At 42.9% G+C, this 20,537-nt stretch overlaps 2 protein-coding genes across 4 annotated transcripts in view; both read left to right on the plus strand.

The window, feature by feature from the left end:
• Nucleotides 1-12,015, plus strand: part of LOC148834829 (prolyl 4-hydroxylase subunit alpha-1-like) — a 23,571-nt gene extending 11,556 nt beyond the window's left edge. For both annotated transcript variants that reach the window (XM_088916022.1, XM_088916020.1), the window contains exons 8-15: nucleotides 589-765; nucleotides 1,690-1,760; nucleotides 6,688-6,787; nucleotides 7,289-7,342; nucleotides 7,437-7,502; nucleotides 8,165-8,233; nucleotides 9,341-9,437; nucleotides 9,920-12,015. In XM_088916022.1, the coding sequence (XP_088772148.1) occupies nucleotides 589-765; nucleotides 1,690-1,760; nucleotides 6,688-6,787; nucleotides 7,289-7,342; nucleotides 7,437-7,502; nucleotides 8,165-8,233; nucleotides 9,341-9,437; nucleotides 9,920-9,990 (705 nt within the window). In that variant the 3' untranslated portion in view covers nucleotides 9,991-12,015. The remainder of the gene's footprint in view (nucleotides 1-588; nucleotides 766-1,689; nucleotides 1,761-6,687; nucleotides 6,788-7,288; nucleotides 7,343-7,436; nucleotides 7,503-8,164; nucleotides 8,234-9,340; nucleotides 9,438-9,919) is intronic.
• A 5,091-nt stretch (nucleotides 12,016-17,106) lies between these two features.
• pla2g12b (phospholipase A2, group XIIB) lies at nucleotides 17,107-19,730 on the plus strand. 2 transcript variants are annotated; one of them, XM_088916025.1, is made up of 4 exons: nucleotides 17,107-17,437; nucleotides 17,883-17,971; nucleotides 18,895-19,060; nucleotides 19,502-19,730. In XM_088916025.1, the coding sequence occupies exons 1-4, from the start codon at nucleotides 17,194-17,196 to the stop codon at nucleotides 19,618-19,620; spliced, it is 618 nt and encodes a 205-aa protein (XP_088772151.1). In that variant the 5' UTR covers nucleotides 17,107-17,193; the 3' UTR covers nucleotides 19,621-19,730. The 2 variants fall into 2 exon arrangements, with proteins under 2 accessions (XP_088772151.1, XP_088772152.1); XM_088916026.1 differs by having other exon boundaries at nucleotides 17,883-17,959.
• Nucleotides 19,731-20,537: the final 807 nt, after the last annotated feature.

Below are 20,537 nucleotides of genomic sequence, written 5' to 3' on the forward strand. Positions count from 1 at the left end.
AGGAGACATCCATGGATACCTGGGCACAGGCAGGGACATGGTCACAGCTAACAGGGCTCCAAAACAGAGACACGGGCCAGACGGAGACACAGCAGACATTCAAAAATACATGTGGTGATGCTGATCGACAAACCCAGAGCTGTTACAGTATCTTAAATTGTTTTAGGTGAATTTAAATTGATAATCTTTCAGATTACCAACAGCATACAGCCTGCCAGGATATGTAGTGTGAGTATACAGATGGTCCTTCACCAGTTTGAGTCAAACAGGGCTGCTTGGCAGTGCTTGAAGTTGCTTTGCAGAGCTGGCATCCACACAGGAATTTTTTCTCTCTATCTCTGTGTACTGTCATCCTAATTGCATTGCTGTTTGCCGGGATTGTTTACATTAAGTATAAATGAAATGTTGAGAAGAAGCTTTTATTATTGCTGTGAGTCGTCCCCTCTTATGATCGAAGCAGTTCAGCTTCAGACCTGGGTGAAGTAGGAGCTCTGATGCTGCCTGCAGAGTGCTGACCGAAGTATCCCAAGAGCAGTGAAAGTGCCTGAAGCCTAATCTCTCCCTTCCTCTCTGCTCTTTCTCCTGCAGACTCCTCGCAGGTGGAGTCGGTTGTTCTGTCGTTACTCTGATGGCAATGGCAATCCGCAGTACCTGCTGGGCCCCGTGAAGCAGGAGGATGAGTGGGACCGCCCACGCATCGTGCGCTACCTTGACATCATCTCTGACCACGAGATTGAGAAGATCAAGGAACTGGCCAAGCCCAGGGTGAGCATTGCTCTGGAAGTGGTGTTGGGGGGGGGGGTCTGGGTGGCAAGACGATTCTGTAGAGTAGATGAGCCTTCCCCATCCACAGTCCAAGGGGAGCACTACCGGTCCAGGTCTGAGATCTAACCACCACCTGCTTGTTTAATTATTTTTATCTTGCTTTATCCTACATTTGAGACCGCTACTGCATAGGGAACTTTACTGTTTGTCATCGATGTACCAGAGATGAGCTTGTTTTTTTAATTTCCTCCAAAATATTTTAACTCCACCTTGTGGTATCTCACTTCACCTGAATACCATCTGTGCAACTTCTCTCCCCGAGAGAGCGTGTTAACTGAGAGGGTACTCTGTGGGGAGAATGCAGAACCAGAAAGCAGTGCTCTGTCTAATGGATGTCTCTCTCTAGAACAACAGATAATCCTCAAGCAGTGACGCGACCTCGTGCACTCCTGAACTCTAGCTGAAGAAGTGGTTTGAGTTACCACTCTCTCCAAATCTTTAGCTACTGAAAATGTTATGTGCTACAGCCTTGGACATTTTATGCTGGACTCCAGGTCCAGCCAGGAGGTAGTATCGGTGTTCTAAAGGGACGGTTCTGCAAATTAAAACCGCTGTGGTGCAAATGTCTGTAAGGTCCTGTGTTTTGGAAACGTGGTGAGCTATTAGAACTTAAAGCAGTTTGGTTCAAGAGCAAGAGTCAGGGTTCTGGGTTTGACTGAACTTCAGGGCAGAAATGCAACACTCCCCCATCTCTCCGCTCTTCTGCGGAGGATGCTCCAAAAAAGAGCTGTCTTACCAGCTCAGTGCGGCAGTGCTTGAGGGACAGCAAGTTTAGCAGCGCAGCAGTGTGCCAGGGCTGTGAGGGACTATGTGGGGTGATGTGAGTGCAGTAACCCCTGTCCTCTCGGCCGGTTGGCTTCACAGCTGCGCAGAGCTACCATCTCCAACCCCATCACTGGCGTGCTGGAGACTGCCCACTACAGGATCAGCAAGAGGTAAGGCACGCTGGGAGCAGTTTCTGTCCAGAAGTGGGGACTAAGCAGCTCTCCACCCTGCAATCTGCTCCTCCATGCCCTGCCCCTGCACTGCGCCCATACCTGCCCTGCACGCTCAGGGTACTGTGCTTCTTGGCAAGAACAGCAGCAAGCCAACACTGGGTCCACTGGAAACGTGACCTGAGATTGTCCCCCTGCTTTAGCTTATTCTCTCTTGGTTCTGAATTGGAAGCTGAAGTGAAAGGATAAACATTGTTGTGCAGTCAGAAGCTGCCGGATTCTTTCTGATTGTTAACTAATTTGGCTTATTTCATCTTTTAGCATTTTTTATACAAGATCGTTTGCCTTTATTTTTTAAATTATGAAATGAAGTGAACTTAAAGTTTGGTTTCACAGGATAGACTTGGGGGCATGTAAATTACTTTCATTGTGGCTGTACCCCCCCCCCAGTATGGAAATTATCTATAAATGGAAACAATTTTTTCCCATCAAAACATTTTTTAAAAACATGGTCTTTAATCCTCCACCCCATCGGAGCTCAGCTCTATAGCCTGATCTGTCTGGAGATTCATTGTCTGTAAATCAGTATAGTTTGGTGTGGCTCAACTTTGCACCTTCGGCTCATTGACTGTTTTGACAAATCTCAAAAATGTCCATATTTACTTTTATGCAATATTAGTGTTCTAATGTATGCTGGCTCCTCTCTTGTCCCAGCCCAGGAGGCTGGCAGCTCTGCAGACAAGGGTTAAAACCCAGCAGACAAGCGGATGCCTAGCAGGGTGGGATTAACAAAAAGAAACCTGGTGTTGGGGTTGAGTGTGTAGTTACTCTTCTGAGCTGATGTTGGAACCAGTCTGTAAGTGCCATTCTGCTGTTCTTGCAATGGAGTAGTGGCTCTGCTTTAGATTTTATCTTGTCAAGGGGGGAAAAAGTAAAGGACAATTTGTGTTTTACTTTTTTAGCATTGTTATTAATTAACATTATTCCTAGTGCACATTACAGGATCTTCTAGTCCATTACATTGCTGGATTGTGACACAACCAGCTCAATTATACAATTAATGGACTGGGGGGTCTGCTGTTTGGCTGCCCATGTGGCACCAGCTGGGCATCTTTGTGGCCAGTCATCCGCTCTGGGTGTTGCTAGCCAGTGGACTGGTTTAAACGGCCCTCTCTCCTCCTCTCTCTCCGTCTTCTCTGTGCTCCTGGGACTAGCTAAGGCGCGCCACAGTGCATGACCCCCAAACTGGGAAACTTACCACGGCCCATTACAGAGTCTCCAAGAGGTAAGGGGTCGAAGGTCACAGGCTCAGATCCATGCGGCATCAGTACTACCTATGATCCTGGACTCCGCTCCTTCTCTGTTGCCCCTGGTCTCCAACAGAGCTGCATGTGGCCTCAATCCCCTGCCATCCAGCTTTCTTTGGATTACTCCCAAATTTCCCTTGGCCTAACTTTTCAGCTGGGTCATCCAAACTCATTTCAGTCCCCAGGCCTTTCTGTTAACATACAGCTCCTAGTAGACCTATAGCCCCTTGGTGCAGTATTTACTCTCGACAGTTATTAGGAATTCTTGCTATTGGTAATGACTGGTGGGTGTATTTCTACAGAATTCGCTGTAGTGAAAAGTTTGCTTGTTTCAGAGAAACAGTATAATGTTCTCCTCTTTTTGTTTTTATGTGATTTACAGAGAGCTCTAAAACTTCTAGCTAGATAATGCAATTTCCAGTTGTATTGCAAACATAATGTGCAATGCAAGTCAAATTGCAGGTCCGTTTTAGTTATTGTCAGCAACAGGTTATCCTTTAGCTAATCCAGTGTGGAGCCCCGCATAGTTAAGAGAGTGGGTGGAACGGTTTGACACTTGGATGGGTATGTGTAATTATTTACACAGGAATGTAAATAAGACTGTTGTTCAGACTGCAGGCTTTTATACAAAGTGTACTGGTAAAATGATATGGGGGATGACTAGTGACTCAGATACCCGAATGCCAGAGACAAGACTAAAATTTCCACCCACTTCCTTCTTACCCATGACATAATTGGCTATGAAAAGATGTTCTCTTGCAGTGCATTATGGTACCTCTAGTGTTTGTCCTGCAGGTAGAGGTGTCCAGTGCACGGAAAGAACAGGGGGCTCACACTTACAGGGATTCTGGAGCTGTATGGTCACTGTTAAGACTTAAGTGGGAGAAATGAGCTGCTTCTGCATCTGAAAGGAATCCTGGCACCTCTTTATAGAAATGCATGTGAAAGTAAATTACTCCATGACCCTAAATTTCCCAACTTTAAAATCGGCAACCTCTCTCTTTCAAACTCGGGACATTTCTGTAAACGATCAGCTTTCCCAGTCTGTCTCCTGGGTGCCCAGTGACGATAACCAAGTGTTCAGTCTCTTCCCAAGTCTGACTCTCGGGGAGCAGCACTCTGCTCAGTTGTTCTCACTGCTGTGTGGTCTGATTACCAGCTTCATAAACGCTTGCCTTCTGTCATTGAACTTCTTTGACTGGTCTTCTCTAATGCCGTCTGATGAATTAGGACCCCAGATAGTACAATAGTGAATCAAAAGCCCTTTTACTCCGTATTGGTGCCAAAACGTAATGGTCAGGTGCCAGATTCGGTACACTCCAATGCCGATTTGTCATGGCTACCTCCTTAATGATCTAATTATTCTACACAAATGGTGAACTGGTGCGCCCCACAGCCTGCACTAGAATGGGTTATAGAGTCTGTTTGTCCTGACCCTGGCCTTAGAAATGCAGAGTTTAAAGTTCCCCTGTATTGTAATTACTTGGTCTGGGAAGACCGCTTTAATGATGGATTCAGTTTAAACAGGGATTTTGTTTTTTAGACGAGGTCTATAGAGAGCCAGCAGCGACTCGCTCTGCCTCCTTTGAGACACGGGTTAAAAATAGATGCTGTCAGTCCTCGCGACACCACAGTGCCGCCCTGTGGCTTTACCCACACTGCTCATTACTGCAGATGGTTCGGCTTCCATGCAGGCTGGAATGAGAGCCTGAGTCTGTAAATCAGTGTTTGAGTAGGGGGAGTGAGGTGGCTCTTGTTGCTGTCTGTGTGCGCTTGTGTCTGTTCCTGGGTGTGGGTGGATAATTCACCAGCTGTCCTCTGATTTTTGTTTTCACTGGATGGAAGTTTGGTATCTGGGCCACTAGTTCTTTTGTGGGGGAAATAAAAGACTCCCACTTGTTCACATCTGTTTTAATCACTGCATTTTGGTACTGGAGTTCAATATTGCTGTGTGCCTTCGTATGAACCATGCACAGGCCTTATCTTCCCTGGTTCTTAGCCACAGGTATAAGTGGGGATTGGTACACTGTCTGAGCTGGAATGGTCACTGGCCCTAGTGTAAGTGTGGGCGTGCCCTGTGATTAACTGATATTCCCTTCCTGGGTGTATCCTGCCTTGTGTGTTTTGGTTGCTGGAATAGGCTCTGGCTCCCCCTGTCTTGGATAAAATGGATGGATGTAAGGCCAGTTCAGAGGCCTTATTGTGGTGTGGTTCCATAATGATTCACTATTCAGAATTCTTAAAACAGGCAATTGGAGATTATCTCAAAGTCCTAGCCTTTTTATTGTTTAATAAAATTTTAGCTTGCAAAACCTTGTAATTATGTCTGTATTTTTCAAGACGCTGAGTAAACGTTCCAGATGTTTTGGACATCTTGGACAGCAGAGTGCTCTGTTTCCTCCAGAGCTCTTCAAAGTCCAGCAGTTACAGAAAGCAGCAGAGGATGAGCTTTTTCTCAGGCATTCTTCTGTGTTTTAATTGCCGCTCATGCCACACAGCAGCATTTTTACTAAGGCACTGAACTGCGAGTCTGTTTCATGAGGAGATATGATTGCTGAGGCTCGTGAACAGTGGCTCATTTCCTTGGTCATGGATTTAGAAGTGCTTGAAATGAGGCACTCTCTGGGGTCAACTATATTTATCAATAGTTATCATTGGTTATAGTTTTCATTAACCTACAGACTATACCGATCTTGCAATAGAATGAAACCCAGAAGGCTTAGTAGCTCTCCAGAACTAGGGTTGAAGATCCCTGCACTTGGAATGTCTCATCTCTGAACCTAAGTAGGACAGGCCTAAGTAGGACCGCTCGTATCCACTGGGACTCCCTCCTACTTGGAGATTCTGTTGGCCACCCATTGGACTGCCTGTTTTCCTAATGCATGCTGCACTTGTCCCTTTTAATGTCTTTATTGCATCCCATCAAAATGCCTCTGTATCTCTCCTCTTTCTTCTGATGGAATGTGAAAATGTCTTCATTTAACATTGTCAAAGAGAGGATTAAGAAAGTGTGGGTTTATCCATCTCACCCTGAGAAGACGAGATCCCCTCGGATAACATTAAGATCATCTCTTTTACTGTTTCATAACATGATGCCTGCGGGTGTGGGGATGATTGTTCATGTATGTAAAGACTTGAAGTCTTTGAAGAACCTCAGCATTATACAGCATTAAATTGCATCTGAAAATAAAAAAAAAAATCTTAATTTAAGCAATATATGCCATCTAAGTTCAAAAGGGCCTATCCCATTTGGCATTTGCTGCTGTGGAGATTAAACAAAATGAGGTTTTGGTCTTTTCCCAGTTTAAACAGGTGGTAAGAAAGATGGCAGTTAATCTTCAATGTAGGGAATCGTAATGGAGCTGAGGGTTCACCACATCCAAGCCTCTCTACTGCCATGTGTTGGCAGTCAGACCCAGCAGAAGAGAATAAACCTGCACAGACTGCATAGGCACTGTGGGCAGTGTTGCAGTAAAGCACTTGAACAGAGGGGGTTTCGTTCTACCTGTGGTGTCCTCTCTCTCTCTCTCTTTCTCTCCACCTCTTTCACATTCACTGCACTGACTGTTTTTACCCTCTGTTTCTGGTTTCCATTTGTCTGTCCCTCTCTCTCTATCCAGTGCCTGGTTGACAGCCTACGAGCACCCAATGATAGAACGAGTTAATCAGCGCATCCAAGACCTTACGGGACTGGACGTCTCCACTGCTGAAGAGCTACAGGTATAGGGGTGTAGGGGAGCATTCAGAAGGGGGGTTATACACAAGAAGGGGGAAAGGGACAGAAACAGTGTAGGGCAGCAAAGTGAAGATTACCACTATGCCACAAAAATGGTATAGAACTTGAAAGAGTTAAAAGAAAAGCAACAAAAATGATTTCTCATTGCAGGGTATTGTCTTATATTCATGTACATGTATAAAAAAGGCTTCCCAGCTATGTACTAAGGTCATGACTCTGGGGTTTCTTCAAGAAGCATTTGAAAGGTTACAAATGGGAAGAGGCCTCCACACATCTAGAATTGATTGCTCTTCAGAATTTTAGAATCACTTTCCTGCTGCAAAACCAATTAAGCTAAACGGGCCTAGTGGCATCCTCTTCTTTGCAAACTTTCTTACATTTTGAGCATGTGTGCACTATTGATCCTTGCACTTAATATGCTTTACTGTCTGATTGGTGTGATTGTGCAGTGTCCTGCAGCTCCAACCCTCTTGGTCTTCCCACAGGTGGCAAATTATGGTGTTGGAGGGCAGTATGAGCCACACTTCGATTTTGGGCGGGTAAGTGGGTGATTAGGTGACTGAATGCCAGACATGAAACAACTGCATGTTTCAGTTGTTAGTTACTCTTGGACTCTGTCCTGCCTCTCTACAGAAAGACGAGCCAGATGCTTTCAAGGAGCTGGGCACAGGAAACCGCATCGCCACCTGGCTCTTCTATGTGAGTAGCGGGAGTTTCCCTGCTGTATTGTGGATGTCTTTTTGAGCCTTCGCTGCTTTCCTTTGGTCTTTCGTTGTCTTTTTTTTTTTTTAACCGTCCACTCAGTCTTTCTGAATTCTTTCCATATGTCTTTAGGGATGGAAATAACTTCTTCAATTGTATACAACTTCTACAGCCTGGAATTCAATTTGTATATGTAAAACATTGGATTTGTTTACCAACTTTAGAAGCCAATTGAATATTTTAAAAATTTGTATTTGATGGTTAAATTTATGAGAACTGTCACTTTTCAAAACAAATGCACTTCTTTGGAGTGATATACTACTCTTTTTTTATGAAACTTGTGTTTGTATAAAATTGTTCAGTTTGGCATGTAATTCATTAAAATTCTCCTTAAATTTCAGATTAATTGAAACGCATAAGTTCTGTAGTCCAGCCATATTTCAGAAAAATGTACCCTTGTAGCGAACCACACACAAACGTGCTTTGCAGTTAGATTTTGAATCATGATTTGTCTGTTGCCATCCTTGCATCTTTCTCTCTAGCTTTCTTTGTGCTTTCTCTTTCTTGCCTGCGTTACTGTAAGGATCATGTGCAGGCTGTCTTGGCTTCTTTGCCCTTTTCTCCAGCTGCCTCTTATCGTCTTTTCTTCACTGTTGTAGATGAGTGATGTGGCAGCAGGGGGAGCTACAGTCTTCCCAGAGGTGGGAGCTGCAGTTTGGCCAAAGAAGGTATGGTGGTTCACTCTAGGCTTCAGTGTAGACCAGAACCAGGGTGTAGCAGACTGTGATGTGTATATGTAGTATTTTTTTTTTTTTGTTTGGAGGACAATCAGACTTCTAGTTAACCCTAAATCAGTTTTTCCATCCTATTTCTCTAGGACCACAATGGAAGGGGTACTCTTTTGAAATCATCCATTGTTTAGACCTGTGAAGGAGGATTAAATAGGCCTAATAGTGCACCTCTACCCTAAGTCATTGGTTCATGAAGATGGGAAGCAAATGTTTTTGCTGCAGTTTCTTATCGCAAGTCAGGCATAGTCTTTCCCTTTGAGGTTTTTATCTCCGAAGATCTTGAAACTGAATCGTAGTGACATGCTGGATATGTCACATTTTATGAGTAATAAATTGTGAATTTTAAGATTAGGTATCATTTCACGTTTTGGCAGGAACATGTTCAGTCACTTACTAGTGTGTCACCTTAGTTTTTTTTTTTCCGTATTTTAAGAAATGTCTTTCACCTTTTGCACTTAAAACACAAAACTAAAAATGGCGTTGAAGTGGGATACATTATTATTGCCCACCCTTAAGGAAATTGGGGAAATTAAAACTTTGCTTTGGTTCTTTGGGAAGTACTTTATTTAAGGAGAATTTATGCCGTTTGATTTGTCTCCATAATTTCCTAACCAGGAAAGAGCTCAAGGTTATGCCAAGGAGCCTTTAGGGGCACTTTTTGATCATCCTCGGGTTAAATGTAGTATTTTTCCCCCAATGGTACCGGTTTTACTATCTTGTGTATTAAAGAGGATTAAGCCTTTGGTCCCTCATCGGAGCACAATAAAGGGTGCTATTTAGATTTTTTTTTAATCTGTTTTTACAGTGGGGTAAATTCTTTTCCCCAGAGGCATCTTTGTTGTCCACAGTCCCTCAAAATCATCTTTGTTACAGCATCACTAAAAAATATCTATAATTATAATCTCCAAGACCAGATGTGGTAATCACTATTTGAGGGTACAGCTTTGTCCATTTGTTTGTGTTATGTCTTAGAGCATAATTTAGTAAGTGTGCTGCATCTTGGTACATATATTGTTTCTCAGTGGTTGTGCCTGGTGTTTCTAGGGCACAGCAGTGTTCTGGTATAACCTGTTTGCAAGTGGGGAGGGAGACTACAGCACACGGCATGCAGCCTGTCCTGTCCTGGTGGGGAACAAGTGGGGTGAGTTGGGCATTACAGCTATTTTACGTATACACACACACACTATATTTGCAAGTTATGCACTGACTGTAGCTAGTAGATGGCAGATGTTACTTTCAACAGTACAAGGGGATAATCTCACAGATGAAGTACAGAAATGTATTGCATCGTGAAACCTCTTTTTACATTAATTTGTAAAGATGTTTCCATGGAATTGTTTGGTTGCTGCTTGCATATGTGATGTGCAAATACATACAGTATTTACATACAGTATGTAAATGTGTAGGCTGTAGAACAAGAAACACTTTTTGCATACAGAGTTGAGGATATAAGTAGCAGTCAGGTAGTTGAGGCCCATCCTATGAGCTTGTTTTGTAGCCGGATGACATTTTAGATTTAGATACTGAACTGACAAATGAGCGAGTTGACCAACTGGCCTCCCCTGCTGTGCAGCCAGCCTTGCCTTCTAATGAAGTGACATGTGCACCTCTCCTCCTCCACAGTGTCCAATAAATGGATCCACGAGCGCGGGCAGGAGTTCCGGCGACCTTGTGGCCTACAGGAGACGGACTGATAAAGGGGGACGAACCCCCATCTTCCTAAGCTCCCTAGTTGTCCCATCAGCTCCCAGAAACGTCCCAACAAACACTAACCTGTCTCTCTACCTCCTTCCACCAAAGCCACCCTGACACCCCTCTCCACCTCTCCTTCCTCTGGTTTTGGGTTTGTGGGTTAATGGGACAAAGTGCTGAGGTCCAAGGACAGACCTCTCCACAGAAGAGACAATGGAATGGTTGTATTGGGGAGTACAAAGCCTCTGTGCCCTTTCCTTCTCTCCCTTTTCCTCTTTTCCTGCTGTGGACATGTGCCATACCAACTCCATCCCCTACCCATCCGCTTGTGCGACTGCAGCTCTCTACCCCTCTGTTTTCAGTGTCGCTGCAGGATAATTAGGTGGATCTCCTCACATGGCTCCTGTCGTCTCTTGCTCCATAACCATCCCTTAGATGTAAGAAACCTGATATCCATATTAGAACCTTGATATTTTGGCAAGTCCTTCTATGTAGAAAGGTGCAGGTAATGCAACTGAAACTGCAAATATGCAGTGGTGCTCGGGACGTTGAACATCACAGGTAACCCAGGCACAGAAGAATCATCTGAAAACTGGACAATTCCACTTTGATTCATGACAGTTTGTTTTAATATGGAAGTGCTTTGAGTTAATTTATGAATTCATATTTTTAATATTCTTATGATATGCCAAGGTTCATCAGTGGTTTGGATCATTTCTCAAGGATTTTTATTACATTGGTTTTAGTAGAGTTATCGGTGAACTTTTGTGTGAATACAATTATATTTCGGATTCCTCCACTTACAAGTTGAGGCACTGTTCAGAATGAGCCATTTTCTCAAACACTCACCTTCTTCACTTGAATATTAAAATGGTCCTCCTGCCCTTGTAAAGAGCTCACTTCATAAAGAGTTCCAGGGCTGATCAAAATATTTTTACAGGCTAGCACTTTTTCATTTGAAGTCAGTCTTGTTTAGTGTTCCTTAAAAAGATTAACATTTGAAGCTGTTTCCCCTGAGCCAGTATTGGTTTTTATAGCGCACAGGGAGAAGAGAGAAACTGCTTGTCCACCATCGCCATGGTACACTGATGGACACTGTGACTGAGTGACACTGACCATCTGAAAAATTGACCCTGCTTAATTGACTGCCACACTGATTGAAGGACTGGTTTTACTTGGAGGTTGATTCCCCTAAGACAGACACTGCAGAGAACAAAAAACTACATTAGTAAAATAAAACCTGCTTTGTTCTGAAGTCATAAACCAAGAGTCCTGCAGTCACAGCTCTGCAGGATTTGTAAAAAGCCAAGTCTTTTTTTTTTTTTTAATATAGACACCTTTAAGCTAAAATGGAACCCGGTCATTAGGAACATGTGTGGAATAACCCCCCAGAAGCCACCAGGCCTTCAAGGACAGCAGCACTGGGTTTTAGATGTGTCCTGGATAGACCCTGTATCTTCTGGGTCATTAACCTGCTGAACTGTAGCTACCTTGACTGACCTGTCATGCTTTCCAGCAGTTCGAATCAAGGACCAGCATTGAGAGCCAGTGTAGAAAAATATTCATAGCTATTTTTACTATTGCAAAAGGACATCTTTGCCAATTTGAATCAAAAGCCTACTGCCAAGTGAAAATTACAAACCTATTATGAGACGTGCAACTGTGGGTCAAGGCATGAGTCCTCTGCCAACCAGAGAGCTGCTGACAAGCAGTGGGTTTGGACAGGGGATGGATTTCTCTGGGGTGAATGGTATGGAGAGCGATTTTACACTTTGCACTGGTATGTAATGCTTTAAAATGACCAGGAAGATCCCAGAGAACTCTTTTCTATGAAAGAACCCCTTTGAGTTACTCCCCCCAGCCCTCCTTTCCTCTTGTTTTCCTGGGATGTCTGTGGGAGATAGATGCTATTTAAGTCTATGAAATGCAATCCTTTTGTATGTATTAAGAAATGTGTGGGGATATTTTTTGGATGTGTGAAATGAGTGTTTTCTACAAAAATAAAAAGTCTTATGTTGATTAAAAAAGTTGGATTTTTTTTTCCTTCCCTAGTTAGCTTACATAGCAGGAAAACATAATGACGAAAACAGTCCCTCAGTTATTTTTATAGTAATGTACAGTAAGTCTGGAATTTTGAAGATCACAATGTATCGGGTTCTTCGGGACTTGCTTGGTTATTTAGTCTGTATTGATAACTTGCTTGTAGATGGGAGGGTGGAGTTTTCTAGTACTGTTGCCAAATCTACTCTCAACAAGGTTCTTTCTATATTCTTGTGTTCAGCTTGGTTTGAAGGTTAAAATTTAGGTTTGGAATAATGCAACACCCGTTATATTTAAGTTGAGCTCTTATTCATCACTTAGTTAAGAGGTTTAAATTTTTGCAAACTTGTAGAGTTTTAGACAGGTTGCATAGATTTGTCCTTTTTCCTTTATTAAAGGACAAAATGTTTAGAAAGTTAGCTTACTAGTAGAGGGCCTGTGTTTTAGGTAAACATGACAGTTAATTTGCAATATCGTTCATTAATACCAGGATTTTCTAAGCTTGAAAGAATAGGTGCATTTTCATGATTGTTCTTGATTGTGAGGAGAATGGACAAGGAACATGCTTTATAGTGACAGAGGCCAGGCTCAAAACTAAGTCCCAGATATTGTGGTTGTCTGATTCAGGGGGAGGTTTGGCACACTTTGGTTATATCCAGTTCATTCTCAATTACATCCTTCTGTCAATATAGACAATATTTCTGGAATTTCCCTCACGGGATCAAAGTATCTATAGACGCCCTGCACTGATCATGTACCAGTGACTTACAGTAACGATGCCCTTCACTGCTCTGAAAATTGGGAGTGTGGTGAAATAACTGTGAGCACAAACCAAGTATTGCATACCCCCTCTCCTAACCAAGCGGCAGCTGAGCAATATAGGTTTTTGTTATCCACTGGAGAAAGGGAGGAGTTGAAGACTAGCACGCATTATGTGGCAGGATTTTCTTGTCTTGCTCTACTGTGTGAATGCCCCTCTGAAAAGGCAGCTCAGTAGGTGTAGCTGTCAGTCGTGTGTTGGAATCGTCAGCTGGGTGGCCAGTTCTTGGTTAGTGTTGTTTTGGGCTCGGGTGGTTGTGCTGTGCATTCTATAGGCTGGTTTCTGACTGTGTAAGCTTGAGGTAGCCAACCAAACGACAGGGCTTGTCTGAAGTGACCCGAGCTGCACAGTGCGAGGTAACTGCAGGGCATTGGCCGGCGGCTCACTAACCCTCCCACAGAGGCACAGCACACAGCGCGCTGCTCTGGCTGGCTGTTCTGAGTACAGTCTGGTGCTGTCTGGTACAGGTTTCTGTCCTTCTCCTCACAAACTCTCATCATTCTTCATTATGGTTGTATTTTGTGCTGTGCTTCATCCTATAGAGTTTCATCCTGTACATGAGGGATTGAATACATTTTGTATTTCTCAGCAAGACACGAGAAGAATGTGTATTTCTTTGTATTGATGTCAATACTAATATCAGACAACACAAGCTTGTTTTTTCTTCTTGTGGCCTTTTTTTTCTTTGATTTTCTTTGTTCCCATTATTTACTTCTGTATTGACTACGAGTGGTAGGATATGATCAAGTGTTATTAAATACCAAGAACATTCCACTTGTCTTTATAAACATTAGCAATGCGGTAAAGTTGCTTTGCCTTGGTGACCCAGGAAGACATTTTATTTTTAAACTTTTTTCATTTAAGTTTCCATCACAGCCTGTGGATATCATGCATGTGATTCAGAATTAATTGGTGTTTTCCAGGGAGAGTGCAAGCACCTATCCCCCATTGATAATGGTTCAGACTTGTGAGACATGGACTAGAGCAAGTCACTCACCTCTTCTCTGGCCTTTATTTTTGCATTTTCAGTTCTACATTTATAAGTGGGGGAATCCTTCAACTAGATCCCATTTTTCATGTTTTTCTCTTAGTTTGCTGTTAGACAACTGTTAGCTGTCTCTAACAGTTCTTTTTTTGTTTCTCTCTTTTCATTATGTACTCAATGAAGCCTATATACACAATGAACCCTAAGCACTCTATATACTCAATGTATCCTTTGTACCGTATGTAACATATAAATGTACCCACGTACATTGAGCACATTGCAAACACTGAGTGCATAAGGTCCATAGGGTACATTGGGGACAGGGTAAAATGAGTACATGAGGTGAAGAGGGTCCACTGTGTACATAGGGTACATTGAGTACAAGTGTACACATTTGTACATGGGGTACATAAGGTACATCGGATGCATTGCGTACAATTTCACTCAACACTAGATATTTTTAGAACATAGGGTACATAGGGTACTTTGAGTACATACTGTATGGTAAAAAAATACATTGGGTACATGGATTACATTGAGAATATAGGATGCATCGGGTTCATTGTATACATAGGATAGGTGGGGTGCATAGGATAAATTGAGTTCATTGAGTGGATATGGTACATACTGTATGATGCACTGAGTAACATAGGGTACATTGATAGTACATACAGTATATACACTGAATACATAGTGTACAGCGGGTACGCCCAGTACATAGCATATATATTGTGCATTGAGTAAATAAGGTATGTAGGGTACCCAAGGGTCATCTTTCTTTACCAAATTGAGGGTGTTCTTTTTCTCCAAACCCTTCTGTTGTCATCTTTAGAAGCAAGAAACACTAATTCTGCTATTGTGTCTCTTTTCATGCTTAGCGCATTTAATAACTTTTAAATTTGTGGATTTTCCAGATGTAGAATAATTTTCTTTTTTTAATTAAATTGAAACCATTATTTTTTATAGCACAGAAATTCTCATTTTGTCACTTCCTTGCTTGGTTAGTTTAAAATAGAAATTTAATTAATCTCTAGCTCTTAGACTTGTATTAATATAACTTCAACCATTAAATCTTGATTGGAAAAATCACTCTCTTTTTCGTAATATAAAGAATACATTAAATTAATTTCAATTTTTAGAATTCATATTTGAGTTGGGTTTTATGCTATTTTTTGTTATATAGCTTTGCTCATATTTTGAAATTTAACAAGTGTCTGAAATGCCTTATACTCAAAAGAAAACTTATTTAAACACGAGTAGCAGCTTTCTTGAATGTACTGGCAGCTGAAGTGTTTCTCTGATTGCTTCTAGTGGAGATGTTTCAATGCTTTTTATAGATAATGCGCACCACAGCCACATCAGCAGTAACACCTTTAAATTCATCGTTCCAATAAAACAGTTTAATTTTCTGGATGCTTTCATGAAGGCAGTATGTCTAGTTATTACTGCAGCTTGTCGTTGTTTCAGGTTTTTAACTGTATTTAATACTGTATGTCATTACTTAACTTTTAATTTTTTCATCATTCTATTTTCCTGTTATTAATTCGTTGCCTAATTCACAGACATCCCATCATTGTTTTTTTTTAATTTATATCCAAACAAGCTAGATGGGTCAAATGGCCTACACTTGTTTTTACACTTTCTTGTCTTATCCCTCATTAGTTATCAACTTTAAAAGTTCCTGAAATAATATTAATTATGCCTTGTGCAAGCAATATTTAAATCAACTAAGTAAATGAAGACTTAAGTAATAATTAAAACCAGAAGGCTCCATGACCTTCCAGGACCTGGATATAGTCTAAATGCTTTTGTTTGTAAAGTGTTTTGTTATTGTGTTGGACCATAAGTCCCACATTTATTCCATTAGTGTATTGGACTGGAAGAGAAACAGATGGACAGACTGTACTGTAATGAGGGGATGTTCTTTGCAGAGATGATGCACTGACTGAATAACAGTAAAGATAGGTCAGTAAGCTAAATAAATGGAGAGATGTGGGTGTTATCAGCCTGACTCAAAGTGCCCTGTGGCTCTGCTCTCTGGCCCAGGCCTGTCAATGTGGAAGTAAAGTGTGTGAGCTCAGCATGCAGCTTGCTTGCGTCCTGGGGTCCTCTTGATTCCTTCCAGCAGCATACACTGTGACTGGACTTTGTCCTTCTGCACCAATCCCCATGACATACACAGTACATGTTCCTTGCCTCAGCTCGGTTTACTAAAATCTGACAACAGGAGGGTAAAGGTTAGCATTAGTCATTCCGCTCCAAAAACACACTGTGCAAAAGACACTCTTATCTTCACAATGATACAGGACAGCTGATTAGAATGGGCTGTGCGTGTGTAATCATACCACAACATGTACAGAGTAGTAAGCAGTGGCTGGGCCTGAGATCGCTACATTGACAACCTTTTGGGGTTACCTTGCAGATTTCACAGGTAGTTCGTTTGTATTACAATTACCACCTTATTTGTGGTCTTTCTAAAAGTAAGAGGCCAATCTTTCAGTCAAACAGCTTTCATCCAGAAAACACAGTGGGAATGAGGAGACTTCTCATAGACAGGAGCTCAAGCTAATCCAAGCCCCTGGAGCTGTAAGGCAGTAGTGACAACCACTGGGCAGACTTTTCTTCTACACTTACTTTCTTTTCAGCAGTAAAGTGCAAAGATAGATCAGGCTATGTTACATCTCACAAAACTGCACAATAGTTCAATAAATGTACAATTTTTGTAACTTTCCAATGAACTAATTTGAATTTCATAACAGTAACCGGCACACTTTCCATAGTTGTTGAAAGGTAGTCCACAGCTAACATATGACAGGGCTCTTGAGAGGCATACTCAATGGCCATTACTACAAATAGATTAGAAAGAGTAGAAACCACTAATTTGAAGAGTGAAAAGAGTTCCGTGTGGAGTGAGGAGCAGAGACCCTATAGCAGAACCTGTGTCACAAAAAGCAAGAGAGGGAGCCGTCAGTGTCAGAGACAGGTACTGACCTTTGTCCCTGCATTGTGGAGGCTGCCCCGCTGTCTCCCTCCCTTAATCGCAGGGTGAAGTCCAAGCGGAGGGAGTAAGATACTAAGAGCGCGTGTGTGATCTGTTCCCAGCTCACTCTCTCTCCCACACTCACTTGGGACTGGAGCTCTGACCACGCTGCTGCCCGTGAGGTTCTCTCGGAATCTGCCTCTCCTCTGCTACTTTCTGCCTGCCTGCTGTACCCCGGCTGAACCCCTTTCTCTGGCTCAGGAACCAGTTTCTGCAGCTGACCAGCGCTGTATCTCTGGCTGTGCTGTGAACCGCGCTGCCTTTTCATCTCCACTGTAGCTCCAGCCTGTAGTTTCCTCAGGACTGTATCCTCACCTACCATGTGGTTTCGTCCAGCACTCGTACTCCTGCCCCTGCTCTGCCTCTCTCTGAGGCTGTCGGGTGCCCAGGATGCAGAGGCGGGCCCCGGCCAGGTGCCCAACGCCACCCAAACTGAGGACGAATCATCCGACTGGGGCCTTGACACCATCCGGGACAGCTTCCAGGCTGTCAATGGCTACTTTGATTCTATGCTGGAGCTGCTGGGGGGACGCAACGGAGTCTGCCAGTACCGCTGCCGATATGGTAAGGATTGAGGTCACGAGGGAACCCTGTACACACGTTCGATTCAAGGTCTGTATGGTAATTTTATCAACTTACCATACTTTGTACCGGGTCTTTTCCTTGGTTTTCCCATGGGCGGTATTGTTTGGTCATCATAGTGTAAGTTAAATATTGGAATGCAAACTTGGATTAGAAGCATGAGAAACAGTGCTGTTTCCTCAGCTCTGGAATGTGAGATAGTTTCACCTGTCTTGTGATTAATTGCTCAGTGATGCTGTCCAGCTGGATAATTGCTTCAATCAAGAGCCATAAACACTAAAGGTTTATAGCAGTGAACTGGAGGTGGCTATCATCAGGACAGAGAGGAACAAGTCAACTATCCTGAGACAGCTCTCATTCAATGTCTGTATGTCTCTCTCCACTGCTGAAAAACTAGTTGATACACTGATGTTATTTAAATCTCCAGGAAAGGCTCCTCTTCCTCGGCCTGACTACAAGACTCCTGAGCCCAATGGCTGTAGCTCGTACTTCTTGGGCCTGCAGGTACCAGAAAGTGTATGTAACTAACACTGTTTTTGTTGCTGATAACACACTGCTCGTGCTCTTTCTGCACTCAATATTGATCGTACTACTAACACCAGTGTTGCCCCACAGCGTTGCACAATGTGTGTGTAAACTGCTTGTTATTCCCCCTGCTGGTAGTTTGATTTACTATTCATTTCACCTGGTCATCAGATTCTTTCAAATTAAAGTACTGTAACTGTGGAACCTTCTAAGTTAGTTCATTAACTTGGTTCTTGCTAATTTATTCTGGCTTCGGGCATTGGCAGAACAGTAGCATGGGGGATAAAAAGAATAACAGATTTCAGATCTCCCAAGTCTGGGACAATTGTTGGGATAGGTGCAAATGTTCAACGTGCAGTTTGTCTCGGTCTCAGACTGGCCTTCTTTCCAGGAAATGAAAGATGTTTATGTAGTGAATGCTGTCTGATCTTAAATAAGGTGTGTTTTTTAGTTTGGATCTCCTCTTAACCCACTGCATTCTTTTCTTTAAGTCACCACGACTTCTCGTAAAGAGAGGACAGGTTCTGTCTTACTCTGTGTGTTAGAAATTCTATCCATACATACATTTTCTAACCACTTCTTCCAATCGAGGGCAGCAGGGGAGCTGGAGCCTATCCCAGCAAACAACAAGCACAAAGCTGGGTGCACCCTGGACTGGATACCAGTCCATCAGAGGACACACACAGACACAAACACGCACATGCACACACCAGGGCCAATTTTCCCAGGTTTCTTATTTTCACCCTGAGTTTCAGTTCAGTGAAGCCAGAGATTCCATATGGAAACATAACAGTATTAAATAGGAATTCCTGTCAAAGGAGGAGATCATGGTATGATGCATGCTTATGTGTGCTTGGCGTGCCTGTTCGTCTGAGCTGTGAAATAACAGCACCCTCTGGTGCCCCTGTGTGCAGCTGGACTTGGGAATCCCTGCCATGACAAAGTGTTGTAACCAGCTGGACCTTTGCTACGACACCTGTGGCTCCAACAAGTACCGCTGCGACTCGAAGTTCCGCTGGTGTCTGCACAGCATCTGCTCCGACCTCAAGAAGAGCCTGGGGTTCGTGTCAAAGGTTGAAGGTCAGTCGTGATGCCTATAACTTTACTGTTCACCTTACTGCTTTGACCAGTGACAACAGGTTGTGTTTACAGTATACATACTGAACTGCTGAATCTGTTCAATGGCATCCTTTAGGACAGCTAGTCAGTTAAAACATTACTATGAATACAGAAGTGTTGTTGGAGAACATAATAACTCTGTTAATTTTTGAAGTGCTCATTTTATTACTAATAGAATTATCACTAATTGTTATATTCTAATGTAAGGATTATACTGAGCTTTGCATTACATTTTATTACACATATAAATACGAATACAGACCTCATTCCCAAATCTATGAAAAAAATATGATAATTACATTTAAAAAAAATGTGTACTGAAAGTCTGTTTGCTCTGTGGTGTAATCGACGTCTCTTTGTCTCAAGAAGTATCCATAAACTATCTCTGTCTCTCTTTCTCAGCTTGTGAGACTGTAGCAGACACCCTTTTCAACACTGTGTGGACTCTGGGCTGCAAGCCCTTTATGAACAGTCAGAGGGCAGCCTGCATCTGCAACGAGGAGGAGAAGGATGAACTGTAGGACAGCACCAGCGACAAAACAACACAGCAGAACTCAGCACAGTGCAGAAGAACATACTCCCACATTATATAATAAAGAGAACTAAAATCTAACAAAATCATCAAATATGACACACTGCAGTCTGTCACAATTCTATACTGCACACAGCAGCACAAAATGACCCCACCACATATACATTTAAGACAAGACAGGCCCACTGCACATTTCAACACCACACAAGCCAGTCAAGTCCCAAGCAGGGCAGCACGACACAATGACAGGAGCAACAGGAGTTAACCAGAGCTGGCTGGGCTCAGTGGTCATTCTTCCCTCCTGCTCTCACGGTGCAGTGAAGCCCAGCAGATCAGCAGGGCGCTGCCTGCAGTGGCTTACATACAGAATGAAATAAGAATAAGGACCAGAGCACAGCAATTCAATAATCAATCGGCAAGTCTGTTCATAAGAGAGTAATAAAGGGCCATCTGGGACTGGAACGAAGGTTGGAGCTCAGACTGCACAAGCCTGCTGCCAGTTTACCTCGTTCTCTCCCCTTCCCCCAGATGGGCACATGGCCCAGTGGCTTAGGCACCACTGCCACGGCTCAGACCAGCACACAGAACAAGTGCCAGGGTATAGTATTGTTATTCGTATAGCTATTTGTGATTCAGTGTGGTAGGTTGTATTTAAGTTATTAAATGGTTGTTTTTTTTCTTATTTTCTGCTAGCAAGTGTTTGTAATTCTGTTCTAAAACGGCAGCACCGTGAAGTGCGTGTCTGGTTTTGTGATTTATTTTTTCAATAAAATGTGACAGTAATAAGGAAGCAGCTGTCTCTGGACTCAGAAATGTACAGCACATTTTGCTGCACAGCTCATGGTGTAATGCTGGAAAGCAGTTATCAGGAGACTGTACTCGATAACCACGCAACACAGAGCACAA

The sequence above is a fragment of the Atractosteus spatula genome, chromosome 5 (genome assembly GCF_055471065.1).
Source record: "Atractosteus spatula isolate fAtrSpa1 chromosome 5, fAtrSpa1.hap1, whole genome shotgun sequence".
Classification (NCBI taxonomy): domain Eukaryota; kingdom Metazoa; phylum Chordata; class Actinopteri; order Semionotiformes; family Lepisosteidae; genus Atractosteus; species Atractosteus spatula.

Bases quoted from the DNA above. Each gene is read 5' to 3' on its own strand.
- pla2g12b (XM_088916025.1), top strand. From the start codon at position 17,194: ATGTGGTTTCGTCCAGCACTCGTACTCCTGCCCCTGCTCTGCCTCTCT. The intron at 17,972-18,894 runs GTATGTAACTAA...CCCTGTGTGCAG, and splicing joins GCCTGCAGGTACCAGAAAGT to CTGGACTTGGGAATCCCTGC. The intron at 19,061-19,501 runs GTCAGTCGTGAT...TCTCTTTCTCAG, and splicing joins GTTCGTGTCAAAGGTTGAAG to CTTGTGAGACTGTAGCAGAC.